Source organism: Etheostoma cragini, chromosome 21, assembly GCF_013103735.1.
Source record: "Etheostoma cragini isolate CJK2018 chromosome 21, CSU_Ecrag_1.0, whole genome shotgun sequence".
NCBI classification, from domain to species: domain Eukaryota; kingdom Metazoa; phylum Chordata; class Actinopteri; order Perciformes; family Percidae; genus Etheostoma; species Etheostoma cragini.
The window spans coordinates 17,951,094-17,967,828 of record NC_048427.1 but is presented as its reverse complement, the minus strand read 5'-3'; the positions used below and the strand labels follow the sequence as shown (position 1 = coordinate 17,967,828).

Sequence of the window (16,735 nt, the reverse complement as noted above, 5' to 3'; positions counted from 1 at the left end):
CTTATTGAAGACTCAAGACAGCCATAACATTGTGATTTTCTACAAGTGTATGTACACTTTTGACCACAACTGTACGTATGCCCCCTGTATTTTAAGGAAGAACATTTATTTATTTACTATACATTGGTTGTTCATAAAGAAAATTAGTGTCCTTAAAGGTTGGATTTTTCCTAATTATTTAATTAAGTTGTTAATTTCAATTTCAAAAAGATGAATTTCTTTTAATCCTCTTTTTAGTCAACTTAAAGCCCAAGTTGCAGGTTAACCACCACTACTGATTAATGAGTACATACAGTACTCAAGATATGTATTTCATGTTTAAAAATATCTCCAAATAGTGTTAAAGGCCTGTTTTTGGTGTTAGCAGGCTTTTTCAACGCAATTCAGTGAGGACGTCATGTTGGGGAGAGAAGAACAAATAGAAGGCATCATGCTAGCTATGGGCTAACTTGCCAGTCCCACCTCTCTACTTTTTCATGTTATTTTCTGTTTTGTGATACCCAACAACCTCATACACAGTGGATAACAGTTCATTACCAACGATCAATAAGCACAAATTTGTTGGAAAATTAAACCTTCAACATGGGCTTTAAGCAGGGGTTCCTATGCTCATGAGAAGCACTAAAGGGCTGTCAATGCAAGTGTAATCGTTGGGCAATGCCTAACATTATCAATGTTGACTGAAGTTTCCGTTGAATAAAATATTGCAATCAATGAGAAAATGTTTTCAGGGTTTCACTGTGAGAAAAAAGGGTGGGCATCCCTTATACTCACGATGGTCATTCATTTAGTCTTTACCAACAATATAACCATTTATTGACGGGTCACTATGAGTTCCTGCATGGTCACTTTTGTTGACGTTCCATGAGCAAGCTCGCCCCTCCACCCATGTTTCCGTAACTGTCAAGACTAACTGACTAAATGTTACTAACCCCCCACCACCTTCCCCAACCATCTTGTCGGTGATTGGCTGGAGTGTTTTTTTCGTATTTAGGTGCACAGGCTGTGTCTCTAGTGCTTGTTTTGACCAGGCTTTTTCACAGTGTATTCAGGGGGAAGGCAGCTAGCGGATCAAAGACAAAGCTACAATCACTCTGAAACCCTGCAGGACTTCTTAGTGCACCTTTAACTCCCCTCTGTTCTCCAGCAGAAACAAAAGATGCCAAATATCACACATAAAATATAGGCCTGTTCAGTCCTTTAATGTCTGATTAAAGCTATTAGGAAACATTGACTGTGCCTAAATGACAAAAAGCTACTTCTGTAACAGAGTAACGAATCACAATCCTGGTTAGTGTGTGCAGTGACACTCTGCACGGCTGAACATGAGAAAAAAAATGACAAGATCAGTTGTCATCCTACCTGTGGAAGGAACATCTTCCCAGCCCCAAAGAGATCCCCCACCACCTTCATGCCGTTCATCAGGGGGCCCTCGATGATGTGAAGGGGCCGAGTGTAGCGGTCAACCAGAGCCTGACACTCCTCCACATCCTCCACCACATACTTCTCTATTCCCTGACAGCAACAACACAGGACGGGGCATTACAGAAGAAAAGAGAAGGTATTAAAACGTGTCGGTCTGTGTGTGTGTGTGTGTGTGTGTGTGTGTGTGTGTGTGTGTGTGTGTGTGTGTGTGTGTGTGTGTGTGTGTGTGTGTGTGTGTGTGTGTTGAGGATGTTTAGAGGGTTGTTTAAAGAAATTAATAAAAGTTGTTACATACAGTACACAACACAAATAGAGCAAATTTTGTTTGATTTTTTTACATTAAAAGATAAAAATAAATAGATGCATAGAACTGGTCTCAGTCAGTGTTTACTTTAAAAAGGAAATAGGGTTAAAAAAAAAATCAATTTGAAAAAAAATGGACTAGTGCAATATCCAAATCGCATGGTGGCACAATATTTATTAAAGGCAAAATATGTGTCAAACCATTCTGAATTAGCTATTGTGGTGCTGCAGCGATGTCCCGGTATACAAATCCTATCCTAGAGACTGAAGAAAAAAAATCTTTGTTTGGTACAGATCCTGGCAAAAAACAATAAATAAAAAATAAAATCACTTTTCAATACATTTTTATCAAATATATTTTACATTGAAAATGATAATATTCATACAAAACAATCATTCCCTCCAACGTCGTGAGTCATATTGCAATATCAGTCAAAATAATCACAATTAGATATTTTTCTAATATCGTGCTGCCCTAATTCAGAGTACATCAATTCTTCATTTGTCCACACCAGGGCTGTGCAATTAATTGAACTTCGATTTCAATTTTGGCTCCCAACAATCACCAAACTAGTATAATGAAGAAATAACGATTATTTTGCCACGTTCTGTTTTCCAAGAACACTCCTATTTTGTCTTGTGTTCCGAATGACACCCGCCCCTCTCGAAGCCATAAACTCTCTCGGCCTACAGTATACAGTCAGGGAGGCAAGTTGTGTGCTTATCATCCGCTGGAATTTAAAAACTCAGCCTGAGTACAGATGGCAGAGGGAGGGCAGCCACAGCAGCGATTGGTGAGCAAAAAAGGCAAAACCAACTCCGTTGTCTGGGAAAAGTTAACGTTGGCTAACTCTGCCTCTGCCCCCCGTTGTATTTCCCCAACCTGCTGTATTCCCCTAAAAACCAACATGTAAAAACATTATAATGCTCCCTCAGCATTTAATTTAGTTGTTAAACTGTATGTAAAATTAGCAGGGACGTTAACTCACTGGTTTTACATAACGCTATTCTAAGGTGCTGTCTATGTGCTGGATTTTTCCTTAGGTAGCTAGCAAATGAGCCCACTGAGGGTTACTGTCCATATGTTGGCACATTTAGTAATGACAGCAGTAGTGGTCATAGTGAGTGAAATTGGACTTGAGATGCACATTGTGTTATGTATCTGGAATTGTTCATTAGCTGTGTAACGTCATGTGTAATATCTGTAAAGCTGAACAGGCACAGAAGTAAAACAGGTTTTATTCTGATCCAAAGACACTGTCTGTGAGATAAAGAACACTCAAAGATTATACTCTGGACACTTTCCATTATATCCAAAGGTTAATGAGTAATCGTATTGAATAAGCATGATTTCAATATTGACCAAAACAATCGGGATTATTATTTTTTCCATTATCAAGCAGCCCTACACTAACATCCACATTTAGAGCTGGTGCATAGGAAGTTAGACGTGACAGACAACTGGCCTCTTTTACCTTAATGAGAGCGTACTCCAACCTTTCCTCCACGTTTCCTTCTCTCCATTCGTCCGTCTGAACCACTTTCTTCGCTCCTTTCACATTATTCTGTGAACAAGAGTAGTGATGTCAACATCTGTTAAAGTGCCCATATTAGGAAAATAATCAATTTTTCTGGGATTTGGGGAGTTATTTTGTTTCTCTGGTGCCTCCACACGCATACAATCTTGGGAAAAAAACTATCCATGCTGTTTTGAGTGAGATACAGTTTCTGAATGTCCTCTGTCTTCAGTCTCCGGGTGAGCTGTTCAACATCTGCATGGCTTTCTACGTCACTAGCCAAGACAAGTTAGCTAACCGTAGCATGCTAGCTCGTTCTCAATGGCAAAACACTGCTACAACAGCCACTAGTTGACCATAATCTCCAAAAGAACTACTTTCTGTCCCTGTTCTGCAGGTATTTAACAACTGGCCGTCATCTAGAAGAAGTCCCCCAGCTGATCTTGTCTTGGACTGACCAAAGCTGGAGAAAGAGTTATCTAGCTGATGCGATCGTACCTAGCTACTGAGCATGTGCAGCGCCCAACAAAGATAGTTAAGTCTCACTCTGTAGCTAAAACAAGTGAGATGTCTCACTCTGTAGCTAAAACAGACATTAGGGTGAAAAGAATAGGGTGTTTTTTTATAATGAAACCATGTAAACCTAATCTGGTAAAACCGCAAAATACAATTATGAACCTGAAAAATAGAATAATATTGGCGCTTTAACCAAACTAGAGCAACATCAGCATGATGTTTTCTTTGTATGTATGCATGTATGTATGTGTGTGTGTATACCTGTGCGTAGGCCAGTAGTTTCTCAGTGGCCTCCGCGTCTCTGTTCCAGATGAGATTTTCACACAGTAACAGCAGCTCTTTATCTATGTCGTCATAGACCGGCAGGTTCCCAGCGTTCACTATCCCCATATCCATACCATCCTGAGACAGGACAGAGGACAGGGGGGGCAACATGAATGAATGAATGAATCATTTTAATATTGTGTCATGCATACAAAAAAAAAGATACCAAAATAGCAACATAGATTAAACAAATAAAGTCAGGGCCAGATTAACAATTTCATGTGCCCTGGGCAACAAGACTCAAGACCTCAGATGCACAAATGTTTAACAGAACGTTTTACAATTAATCTTTTACAGAACTTGGTGGCTACATAGTCATTAAACAATATTTAGCCAATCAAATACTTTTTGACAGCAACAGTCACCTAACGCAGACAGCTATGGAAGCCTTAACTTAAAACCAGAGATTATTTCTAATATGCGAAATTATCACCAGCCATGAAGCAGGCACTTTGTGTGTATGGAGAGAAAAAAGGAAACCATTGGCTGCAGTGTTGCATTTAGTTCAAAGTCAAGATCATGGTTATATTTCACAATCAACTATATCAACATTTTATGTTGATGCACTACTATATATTCTTATTATTCTATATTATTTTAACAAATGGGCCTTATAACTGGCCTCTTCATCTTCCTCCTCCTATGCTGAATAGCAAGAGGAACTTCCTGAGTTAGAGCCCAATCCCCTATAAAAAAAAAACAACCATTTAAGGTTCAGTTTACCAAATTCAGAAAAACTTTTCACGCTTAACCCTCGTACGGTATGTAGCCATGGAGATAGTTTTAGTTTTCTCAGCACAACTGAGAATTCTGCAGCTTAGACTTATGCCATATTGTATATTTATGTAATATTTGTCGTATTCGCTCTTCCGTAAAACTTTGTTATGATTACTCACTATGAACTCTACCTTGAACTCCATTGAAAGTAAGGTCTGCGTATAAATAGTGTGTGTCAGTGTTTACCTTGATAGCGTGGTAGAGAAATGCTCCATGCATAGCTTCTCTGATGGCCTCCATCCCTCTGAAGGAGAAGGACAGGTTGGACAGACCTCCGCTCACCCTGGCTCCTGGTAATGTCTCCTACACACACATACAAACACACAATCACATAGCGTAACCCCAAATTTCTACCGGGCGCGTCTGAGCTGCGTTCCAGTCAATGTTTGACAATCCACCAGCTGCACAATGGCGCGTCCCAGAAGCACACTTGAAGCGGCTTTCAAGCCATAGCCACAAGTGTACCTCTCAAAAATTTTACTACACGTCGCGCTGACGCATGTTGCTTCGCCGTGGGCTGGTAACGTTGCATTTCCCCCAACTAATTTCCTGGTTCTCCTATTCCATAAACATGAACTCAAGGAGAGAGTTAGCTTGTCCTGCTACAGCTTTCCCACTGTGGTCAGAAAGCACAGGGGAGACACGTTTCTCTACAGTCGCTAATTCCCATCACTCTCTCACCAGCTCTACCACACACTCACACAAGCCGGCCCTGCTATTCCCCTAAAGAGATCATTTTGCGCGGAGCCTCCGTCGAACCATAAATCAAGCTTTAAAGGATTGGCTGAATTTGCGTTCATTCTTCCTCGGACTGACAGGTGCGTTACCTTGATGAGTTTGGTGGCTCTGATGAAGTAGATGGCGTAGTCATTGTGTTCCTCCATGCCGGTACCGATGGTGAGGATGTTGGGGTCAAAGATGATGTCGTTGGGGTCAAATCCCACTTTGCCAACTAGCAGCTTGTAGGCTCGAGTGCAGATCTCCACTTTGCGTTCTGTATCTGTCGCCTAGAGAGGACAGCAGACTTTTGTGAAGGGGTGTGTGTGCGTGTGTGTGAGTGTGTGTGTGTGTATGTGTGTGTGCGCCGCCTCACCTGACCCTCCTCATCAAAGGCCATGACCACCACAGCAGCTCCGTAGCGCTTCACAGTGGCAGCCCTGTGCAGGAACTCCTCCTCTCCTTCCTTCAGGCTGATACTGTTGACTATACACTTCCCCTGACAGCATTTCAACCCAGCCTCAATCACTGAGAAGTTCGAGGAGTCGATGCACAGTGGAACCTGGGCAGGAGAAGGAACGGTGCAATGCCTTTTCTTGAATTACTGAGCAGATTAACTCAGGAGAAAATATGAGGGAAAACAAAAAGAAACAAGTTCATATTCACTGGCTAGCCCCAAACAATGATTGTGCTTTTAAAAGCAGGCTTCCACACGGCCAAGTCACAGCAACCGGTTTCACAACCTCAAAAGGAAAAGTTTGCTTCTGGGGGAATTTCTGCTTCTCAAAGGCAGCCAATCTAGAAAAAGGTATTAGTTAGCACTAAAAACATGTACAGCTGAGTAGGGCAGTACAATATATAATTTTTTCACCGTCATCCCGGTATTCACTGGCGCTGTAAACATATTGCAAAAGGCTGCAACCTTTTGCGAAAGACATATCAGTAGTGCAGTAGTAACTACATCAGTAGTTTTTAGTAGTGCCTTTTATGTTCAATTCAATGTTGAATTTGTTCAGTAAAAGAATTTTGGAAATGATTCCCTTTCGTTTGTTTCAGTGTTTAAGCTACGTTAACCATCTTCAGCCAAAGGTGTTGTATACAATCAAAAACGGTACCTCTGATTCATATTTCAATCATTTAATAACCATAAAAGACGGCTAAAAGCAAAAGAGCTAGCGGTCACGGAGGTCTCTTCGGGGTCTTTCTAGCCTTTACAGGTGATTTTCTTTCCAGCCTGGAACTTGTGTCTTTTTTGGAGTTGTTGAGTATTAAACCAAAACTGTTACATCCAAGATTTACCCACTTGATGGCCATAATTTATCACGTTTTTGCTCATTTCTGCCGCTATCATTGTGCTCCGAGTCTTCTGTAGATCTCCCATGATGCATTGCAAGTTTGTTTACGGACGTGATGGCAGTTTCGTCACACATAATGCATTATACGAGCATCTGGGCAAGAGCAAAGTGTATAAAGTTTGTTTTATTTATTTATTTGTCTTTTTTAGAAATTAAAACCAGATGGACAAAGAATTGTAAAAATGACCTTAGGTCTCTGAGGGTAAAGTGTTTTAGCAACGTGAGAGATTGGGCATCCATTTCTGCAATATACTGTATTTATTTGCAATATACCCAAAGTAAAGTAACATGGGGAAAAAATTGTTATTTATCAATTGTGTTCCTTTACTCTGCCTTTAAATCTCCTACCCGTGCAATGTCTGGCTCAGAAGAAATTAAGTTACAAAATCGGGTCATAGCTGCTGGCCCCTCAAGCATCCCCTCATCCATGTTTATATCCAGGACCTGGGCTCCCATCTCCACCTGGGCCTTAGCAATGCTTAGAGCCTCCTGGACAACAAACAGACGAGCAAAAAGTAAATGAAGAGTTAATCATGCTAGAATTTCTAGAATCTATGCTCAGGATTTGACCGTCATTTCTAAAAAATTATAAATTAAATAATATCAGCAATATTAACAGTTTAACTCAAAATCTGTCTCACCTCATAGTTTCCTGCCATGATCAATTTGGCAAACTTGCGTGACCCAGCCACATTGCAGCGTTCGCCAATGTTAACAAAGTTGGTGTAAGGGCCAATCCTGAATGGCTCTAAACCTGGAAAATAGAAAGCCATTTATATCACACTTACCATACTTTTTATGTAGTAGTTTTTTTTTTTTTTTTCGATATAGAAAGGTCAATATAAAGAACATCAAGCATCAAGTATGAAATTAACAACATAATAATGATAAATAGAAAGTGCTTTTAGGAAAAGAAACAAACGTTACCATGTTCTAATGCCTGGATAATTGGCGCCGTATTTAGTTTAGGTTTAGATTAAAAGTCTTGCCTAAGGCCATTTTTCTCTTCTGCATGAAATCCACAACGTATACCCGCAGAGCGCTCTGCATCTACGCCGGATCCTACGCCGTAGCCTGACGTGCACCTCTCGAAAAATGTAACTAAACATTGCGGCAACGCGCGTCACTTGGCTAATCGCCGCCACTCTCTCACACTTATCCCTCTACCACACTCGCCCCCCACACACACATGCCGGCTCAATGCACACATCAGCGCACAAGAATATACACCAGGACACTTACGTAGGCTACGGTGAAAGCTCCCCATGGAGCCTCGGCACAAGGATAAAACAGTTTTTTGACATGAACTGTTTGACATTTAGACCAAGGAGGACAGGTATTGAACCGCCAACCTTCTGATTGGTAGATGACCACTCTATCTCCTGAGCCACAACCAGCGTGTACTGAAAATTCTCAATCGATAGCCAGTGTTCAAATTGTGCATGCACAAATAAAGGATGTTAATGAACACCGGAAGGAACAAAATTGAAGAGCGTGGAATTTCCTGAACTAGGATAACTTTGACTGTAATCACTGATTATTATTTTTTTGTCACGGGAAGTTTTGGTCAAACTCGATTATACTATATCAAATTAATCACGGAAGAGGTAAACATGGAAGTTGCGTTAACTGTAAAGTTTGCATCAATCCTTCTAATAAAGGGCCTGGTTTTCTCTGTAGTTCAGGTAAATAAAAAAAATCACTATTTGAGAATTTACTGTATTTCAAGTCATCTGACCAACATCTTCAATTCATTAGTTTTTATAAACCGTTAACCCAAACAAGCAGGATTGTGGTTCAAGTCCCTGTACGGAGTGTGCACTGGTAGCCCCTTCACTCTCTCCATTCGTGCATATAAAGGACCTGAGCATGTGTGTTTTTCAGGCCTGTGTTCTAACAACAGAGTGAAAAAACTGAATTTCCCCTCTGGAAATGAATAAGGAATATTAATTTTATTCACAAATATTAGAGAAGTTTGACAGCAGACTTCAGATAATAACGGAAGGTTTAGATACCTGACAGCAGCATATAGTCTTGATAAATATCAGCTTCAGGAACTCTGGGCTGACAGTGTTTGACTGCTTCAGATATGGCCCTGTATGAGGAGTAGATGAGAGGGAAAATATTTAAAATGTTCACAATCGGCTGAAATGCAAAACATTTTCTTGTCAGAAAAAAAAGGAGAGTGACCTGATGTGTCCGGGAGTGGTGCCGCAACAGCCTCCCACAATATTCACTAGTCCATCCATAGCAAACTCCTGCAGAAGATATAACCAAATATTAGCTGCAGCAATAAGGCAGCCAGGAACAGCTTGACTTCCTTGGCACACATTATTCTATTTTTCAATTTGAATTCAACTTTTATTTTTTAGTGTGTAACTTTTTGAGATAAATTAACGTCTGTTACATTCAAGACATTGCCAAATGAGTTGCTTCAAAGCTAATTAAGACTCAGCTCCACACAACTCTCTCTGTATCTCTCAGTATGACCTTGTTCAAAAGATTGTGGCATCCGGTGACTTTCGCACACAGAAACTCGAGCAAAGATTATGACCTCTTCTGAAGAGTCCATCTTGGTTTTTTTTAAATCCGTGTCCTCCTTGGAAACTACCAACCGCTACAGTAGAGGAGGGATGGGGGCATTGCGCGATCACAGAAGGCTTGTATCAGGTGTTTTTTGTCATTATTTAGAATTCCTCATGGGTACGGCAGAAACTACGCACTAACCTGAGAACATGTGCTTAGATGTATATTTGACAGTGATTTTTGTGAAATGGATGTTTAGTGTTATAGGAGTATTACACAGGCATTGTTCCTGACGCTATAACCGATTCAACTGTTCATCAAACATCAATTTAAAAAAATCTAAATAAATAACTGGAATAGAGTAGAACCTTTAAATTGAAGGCTGTTACTTGTGGGGTTTCGTCATACCCTCCGAATGTGTTTGGAAGACCTAAAAAGAAAGAAGATAAGAAACAGAGCTCATGTAATCATTACATCATCCTGGGTGGTCTGACACATGATGCAACATAAATAAGGCCACAGGTCAGCGTGTGCCCCAGCTGTTTAAAAGAACAGCAGAATCATTTACAGCGTGTTAACATCATGCACTGACTAATCCAAAACTAACTTTATATATAGTATATAAATATAATATAATAAATCCAGTGTGTATGAAACTCTGGTCACTTTTGTGACTGTAGTATGTCTTGCTGGTGGTTAATTGTTGGATTGCTGTTTCTAATAATCTGTCCCACAATATGTAAATGTCACAAAGGGTGGCAATTGTTACAAGTACCATATTCATTTGTATTTCTAAGTCTGAATTTGTATTATATAGAAATATTAAGTAAACAATGCCACTGATTTGGAGAGGATTGTGTACTGTATCAAGTTCAGAGTACATTTGTATGAGGTCTACTGTAGAGTGTGCCAATGGAATTATTATAGACGTCCACAGTGTATCTAATTACTTGACCAAAAGATTATATAATTCAATATCCCTCTTTTGTCTTTCAACTCAATTTTATTTTTGAAAAATTCATAAAAAATGATTTCTTAAAAAGCTTTAACTTTTTACTTTTTGTTTTTCTTTGTGAGCACTTGAATTAAAGCCGTTGTGTGTAACTTTTTTATATTATATATTATTATTATATTTTTTCACTCCTCTGTGTCCTCCTTGGCTACTAGCAACTGCAATTGGAGGAGCGGTGGGGGGAGCGTGATCACGGAAGGCTTGTGGCATGCGGACTCGCCGACAGTTTTGCTGTCATTACTTAGAATAACTCATGGGTGAGACAGAAAGTACGCACTAGAGCTTTAAATAAAAAAATAAAATGTAATATTTTGTCGGATGTGTTGCGAGTTGTATGTTTTGTAAGTTTTCAAAAAATAAAAATTTAAAAATTGTCCCAAATATTTGTTTAATTTAATCAGTAACAAAAAAGCATCATTTTAATTACCAAGTAATTAAAAATTTGAAAGCCCTTTCCAAAACATGACAATAATTAAAGTCTGAAAAGTAAAGGTATAGGGTCTGGCACTCTCTGAAATTAGTCATTCTAATTAACTATTTAAGTAGAGGAGCCCAAACCTTTACAACTGTGTATCTGGGTACAAAATTTGGATTTAGGCCTTAACTCTTTATTGTAAATGCACTGACCTGCACTGTGTTGAAGATAAATGTAATTGGTTACACTGATTGAGGGTTACCTGCATTGGGATAACAGATGATGAAAGCTGTGGTGCTTTTTCCTATGGCCTCAATAAACGGCCTCATCTCTGTCGCCCCCAAGGCACAGTTCAGACCAATGCTGCAACATAGAGAGGGGACAAAACCAGTGAGAAACTGGAAAATATAAGACATTATCTGTGTACCTAACCAAAAATAGCAAAAGAAAGGCAGAAATTCTGAGTTTTATCATACTGATATCTGGCTGAAAGAGGGATATCCGGCTAAAAGACGGACATCCAGCGGAATTTTCGCTGGCACCAGGGCAATTCCGGAGGTGGAACGTTGTGGATATAGACTAGCTATAGCCAGGTTAGCCATTGTCAGCAATACCAGTTTAAATGTAAATGTGCTGTATTTATATAGCGCTTTTCCAGTCTTAACAACTGCTCAAAGCGCTTTTACATCTACAGGAAACATTCACCATTCATACACATTCATACACTGTGGCCGGGGCTGCCGTACAAGGTGCCACCTGCTCATCAGATAAACATTCACACACATTCACACTCCGATGCGCAGCACCGGGGGCAACTCGGGGTTCAGTGTCTTGCCCAAGGACACTTCGACAATGACTGCAGGGGCGGGGATCAAACCACCAACCTTCCGATTGGCAGGCAACCGCTCTACCACTGAGCCACAGCCGCCCCACCAGTTTATAACAATGCATAACGCTATTTTTGTGTGCTTACAAGCAGCGTAACAAATCCATAGATAGAAGTTGGACAGGACTGTGTGTACAACAAATAATAAAGAAGTGGTAATAACTGTATGTAACTACAGATTTCACAACTGTTTGAACTTCACAACTCGGAAATCCGAGTTCAGGGGACCTGTTGCCAATTTTGACCTCGGAAATTCTTAGCTGCGAGTAAAAAAGGAACGCACTATAATACACTTCAGAAAGGGAGTAGCGTAAAGGAGTTATGATATTGTCAGAACGGCACAGTTTGACACAGTTTTTTCATATTGTAAGCGTAGTTATGTGATGTGCAGTAGCTCACCATAGAGGCTTCATGTGGGCTACACTCAGTACAAAGGCTTCTCCTGTCTGACCAGATAGAGTACGTCCACTCCGGTCAACAATGGTCCCTGAGATCTATACGTTGAATGGGAAAAGATGGCAAGCGGAGCACTTAAGGAAATATAATCCCCACAGAATACAATCATCAGTAGTATACCAAAACTGTTTTTTTTCCCTTATTTGAAATTGGTCAGAAACTCAATTTATACATGTTTTATAATTCATGTTGTCAAAATGTAATGGAGGAAAATATAATTTGAATAAACCATCACTTACACAATTTCAGCATTTTACATTAACTAAATATGCAAAGAGATTACAAATAGAATATCAAAAACATACAAATATAGGTTTCCTTTCGTAGCTCTTCTCAAACAGCAGGTCGATGGCAAACAAGGCAGCCTGTAGAGGGAAACATACACAGGAAGAGATATCAATCCCCTTACCTTACATACAACATCACGTCACACAACGGACACTTTAAGTTAGATTTATAATGCCCACAGACCATTCTCTTTTCCTAATTGGCTGGCAGGTGTCCATTAAAAATGTGTATCACAGGCCACTTCAAACAGAGTTCCCATTAAAGGTGTAACCTGTTGAATCTGTGTAAATCAGCCCACAAGGAATACTTATACATATCATACACATGTACCTGCGGCCCTTTGCTGCATGTAAATAGTCTATAAAAAGTCTAAAAATACATAAATTAAGACCTAAGAGAAATCAAGACAGAAGTCATCATACAAAAATAAGTCAAATTATTTAGTTAACCAGTTGAAACCAATGAAATGAGAGATACCTTAGCGTTGGCAGTATCAAAGATGGTTTCAACCAGAAGGAGGTCTGCTCCTCCATCTAATAAACCTCGGACCTGCTCTGTGTAGGATTCTACGAGCTCATCAAATGCTGGGGAAAGGACACAAACACACACACACAAACACATTTCAGTCAATGTAATTATAAACTGTGCATTACACTGCTACAATGCATCATTCAATGTTTTCACGGCAGACACTTTGACTTGTCGTAGTAATTAAAGCCAGTGTTCACGTCATCACTTGCAAAGTCATGGCAACCAAGTAACAACAGGGGGAGTGCTACTTGTCACTCAATCTTAGGCAAAGTGACAAACAGCAACGAAAGCTGTGACATGAAATTTGCACTCAAGCTGGTCCCGTGAAATATGACAGCTACAGTTTATTGGAAAAAAGCATTGTGGACACTGAAAAAATCTCTAGAGGAAACACTGAAAGCACAAATAACATTAACAATGGTTCAGTTCGATTTAAATGTCGGACTAAGCCAGTGGTAAGCCAAGTACCCCCTGACCAGCGTAAATCATTTTTAGTAGAAAAAAAAAAGGTGACAAATCATTTTTTTTAAGCCACAAACTTCAAAAAATGACAATATTTTTGAAGAAAGCGGAAAAGAGGAAGGAAGGAAGGCAAGAATAGGTCCAAAGACAGCGATGAAAACGTCACATTTTTGGTAGAAAGAAAGAGATGAGATGCACCAATTACAATTTTCCAATAAACTATACTTGTAAGAGACACAAGAAAGAAGCTCATGAACACACATGTTGCTCCCGGCTGCTATGACACCACATAAAAGCGGCATACGTCAGGCTGACTTGCCGGTCATGGCTTATCGCGTGAAAATCGTCCAATTCAGGTCGCCAGTGCATCTCTAAAAACAAAACAAAAAGGTCAATATAAAAAGGTACAATGGTCTGGTACAGCAGACTTGTAACTGAAAAACATTTTGCAAAAGATTTCACGTACCACCTGCAGTTCTCCAAAGTACCCCAAGGAGGACACGTACCCCCATTTGAGAAACACTGCACTAAGCCATGGTGGTGTGACAGTGAGCCAGCATGGACAATACAAACTTGGTGGGTCAAAGTTAAATGTTGCTCCTTATAATGAAGGCCTTTAGTTTTGTGTAATTTCGGTTTCTCTCCCATTCCTTTAAACACTCTCCAGCATTCAGTTACTATCCAAACATGCACAGAGATATAAAAAAAAAAAAATCATCTTACTGATGTTCCTGAAGTCAGGTCTCTCCACAGACGGGGATACAGACAGGGTCTTATTGGTTGGACCAACTGCCCCGGCCACATAACGCTTACAACCTGATAACACACACAGATTACAGTCGATGTTACACACTTAATGAAATCCACGAGAGTCTGGGATTGTAGAGTTCTCTACAGACGCTTTGCTGCTGTAATGCTAAAAATTCGGCTGACCAGTTTGTTTGGTGACATCGTCGGCTGCCTTCCTCGCCAGCTCTGCAGATGCCTTGTTGAGACGATAAGCCTGCACAAAAAATGAAAACACAAGGCTCATTTTAAAGCATGAAAAAAGCTGCAACTAAAATATGGTTAAGGCCGATATCACAACTGCCAATAATGTCAGATAATAAGGGTGAGAATATGATAACAATATTGGATCTTCAACCAATAATAAAAAGTTGTGTTACGTGCCAATATTAGTACAGTGACTATATCATCTTTGCAAATAAACACGTTTTTGTGAAAATGGAGCCACAACAACTGTAAAGTACTGTGAATCGGGCAAATAAATGTATTTGATGTTCCCTGGTAAAGGTATGAGGGTTATTCGGACAATAGGGTTTGTGGGTCAGCCACGTCTGCAGAGTGCAGGAGGATGTAGTTTATGGTGGAGATAAGAGCAAGGTCACAGAACTGGGTGAAGAGCATACAGCTGCATTTAGATATAGGGCTAAGTGCATGAGTTATCCACATTGGTCTAGCAGGGTCAGACATCATACCATGTGTTCCAGGCCATAGTCCGCCTGGGCGACAGAGGTGCTGCTAAACGTGTTGGTCTCCACAATGTCAGCACCAGCCAGGAGGTAGTCCTAAAAACCAAGAGAGCACAGGTTAGACCCCGTGGACTGTTCTCATTGTCACTGACTGTCATTGACAGTAGGGCTGCACATTGTGAGGAAAATATGCAATAAGAGATTATAGATGACATTGTTAAGTGTTCTGAGTTCTGCTGATTTCAGTATTCTGCCAAAAAATTCAATTTGTTAAAATTAAAACGACTGAAAGGAAATAACGTCCGACATTTTTTAACTGAACAAATTGAACATTACATTGAACACATCCCACACAAGAACGACGATTACATTTAAGAGAGCATTTTAGCCTACTTCATTCAACTAACACTGACACACAAGTCTTTGAGCGTCTATCGCGATATGTCGCAGCCTTTCATGATATGGTAATTGCACCAACTGATATCGCGATACTTTAAAAACAGTATATTGTGCAGCACTAAAGGTGTTTTTTCCACCTGTAGACCGTTTGCTTTGGTCCGAATCAGTTGGTGAGTTAGTAAAGTTGGAGCGATTTGCCTTGGTTGGTTCGTTTTGGTTTGGTTTACCTGGAAAAATCCAAGTGTACCAAATTGCATCATTACATTTCATTACAATGATCATGACATTGTTTCACGAGAGACGTTACTACAACTGCTCTGGTCACCGGGACTTTACTCTGCTCTGCCGGGATCTGTCTCCAATTTTAGCGGCAGCAGGTCTGACCACGGAGATGCAAGTGACGGACGGCGAGCTTGACCGCAGTCTGTTTCTATGATAGAAACACTGGACAGCCTGCGATGCAGAAAAGCATCGCAGGCTGTCCAGTGTTGCTAAACAACTGCTAAACACACACCTAACTACAGGAGACATTAGCTCAAACTGTTAAGCTACCTGACTACAGGAGACATTAGCTCAAACTGTTAAGCTACCTGACTACAGGAGACATTAGCTCAGGCTGCTAAGCTACCTGGCTACAAGAGTATCAGACATGTATGTACAGTGAGGAAAATAAGTATTTGAACACCCTGCTATTTTGCTAGTTCTCCCACTTAGAAATCATGGAGGGGTCTGAAATTGTCATCGTAGGTGCATGTTCACTGTGAGAGACATAATCGAAAAAAAAAAGAAATCCAGAAATCACAATGTATGATTTTTTTAACTATTTATCTGTATGATGCAGCTACAAATAAGTATTTGAACACCTGAGAAAATCAGTGTTAATATTTGGTACAGTAGCCTTTGTTTGCAGTTCCAGAGGTCAAACGTTTCCTGTAGTATTTAACCAGGTTTGCACACACTGCAGAAGGGATTTTGGCCCACTCCTCCACACAGAGCATCTCTAGATCAGTCAGGTTTCTGGGCTGTCTCTGAGAAACACGGAGTTTGAGCTCCCTCCAAAGTTTCTCTATTGGGTTTAGGTCTGAAGACTGGCTAGGCCAAGCCAGAACCTTGATCTGCTTCTTCCAGAGCCCCTCCTTGGTTATCCTGGCTGTGTGCCTTGGGTCATTGTCATGTTGGAAGACCCAGCCTCGACCCATCTTCAATGCTCTAACTGAGGGAAGGAGGTTGTTCCCAAAAATCTCGCAATACATGGCCCCGGTCATTCTCTCCTTAATACTGTGCAGTTGCCCTGTCCCATGTGCAGAAAAACACCCCCAAAGCATGATGCTACCACCCCCATGCTTCACAGTAG

At 40.4% G+C, this 16,735-nt stretch overlaps 1 protein-coding gene across 1 annotated transcript in view; it reads right to left on the bottom strand.

The window, feature by feature from the left end:
* Nucleotides 1–16,735, bottom strand: part of mtr (5-methyltetrahydrofolate-homocysteine methyltransferase) — a 42,583-nt gene that overhangs the window by 23,133 nt on the left and 2,715 nt on the right. Inside the window, exons 3-20 of the mRNA XM_034860580.1 lie at nucleotides 14,989–15,078; nucleotides 14,444–14,513; nucleotides 14,234–14,326; nucleotides 12,995–13,101; nucleotides 12,535–12,594; nucleotides 12,173–12,267; nucleotides 11,150–11,250; nucleotides 9,829–9,890; nucleotides 9,125–9,192; nucleotides 8,950–9,029; nucleotides 7,576–7,688; nucleotides 7,283–7,423; nucleotides 5,956–6,141; nucleotides 5,690–5,869; nucleotides 5,049–5,165; nucleotides 4,023–4,163; nucleotides 3,204–3,293; nucleotides 1,363–1,515 (exon numbers count right to left, since the gene is read on the bottom strand). Coding sequence (XP_034716471.1) covers nucleotides 1,363–1,515; nucleotides 3,204–3,293; nucleotides 4,023–4,163; nucleotides 5,049–5,165; nucleotides 5,690–5,869; nucleotides 5,956–6,141; nucleotides 7,283–7,423; nucleotides 7,576–7,688; nucleotides 8,950–9,029; nucleotides 9,125–9,192; nucleotides 9,829–9,890; nucleotides 11,150–11,250; nucleotides 12,173–12,267; nucleotides 12,535–12,594; nucleotides 12,995–13,101; nucleotides 14,234–14,326; nucleotides 14,444–14,513; nucleotides 14,989–15,078 — 1,947 coding nt within the window. The remainder of the gene's footprint in view (nucleotides 1–1,362; nucleotides 1,516–3,203; nucleotides 3,294–4,022; nucleotides 4,164–5,048; nucleotides 5,166–5,689; nucleotides 5,870–5,955; nucleotides 6,142–7,282; nucleotides 7,424–7,575; nucleotides 7,689–8,949; nucleotides 9,030–9,124; nucleotides 9,193–9,828; nucleotides 9,891–11,149; nucleotides 11,251–12,172; nucleotides 12,268–12,534; nucleotides 12,595–12,994; nucleotides 13,102–14,233; nucleotides 14,327–14,443; nucleotides 14,514–14,988; nucleotides 15,079–16,735) is intronic.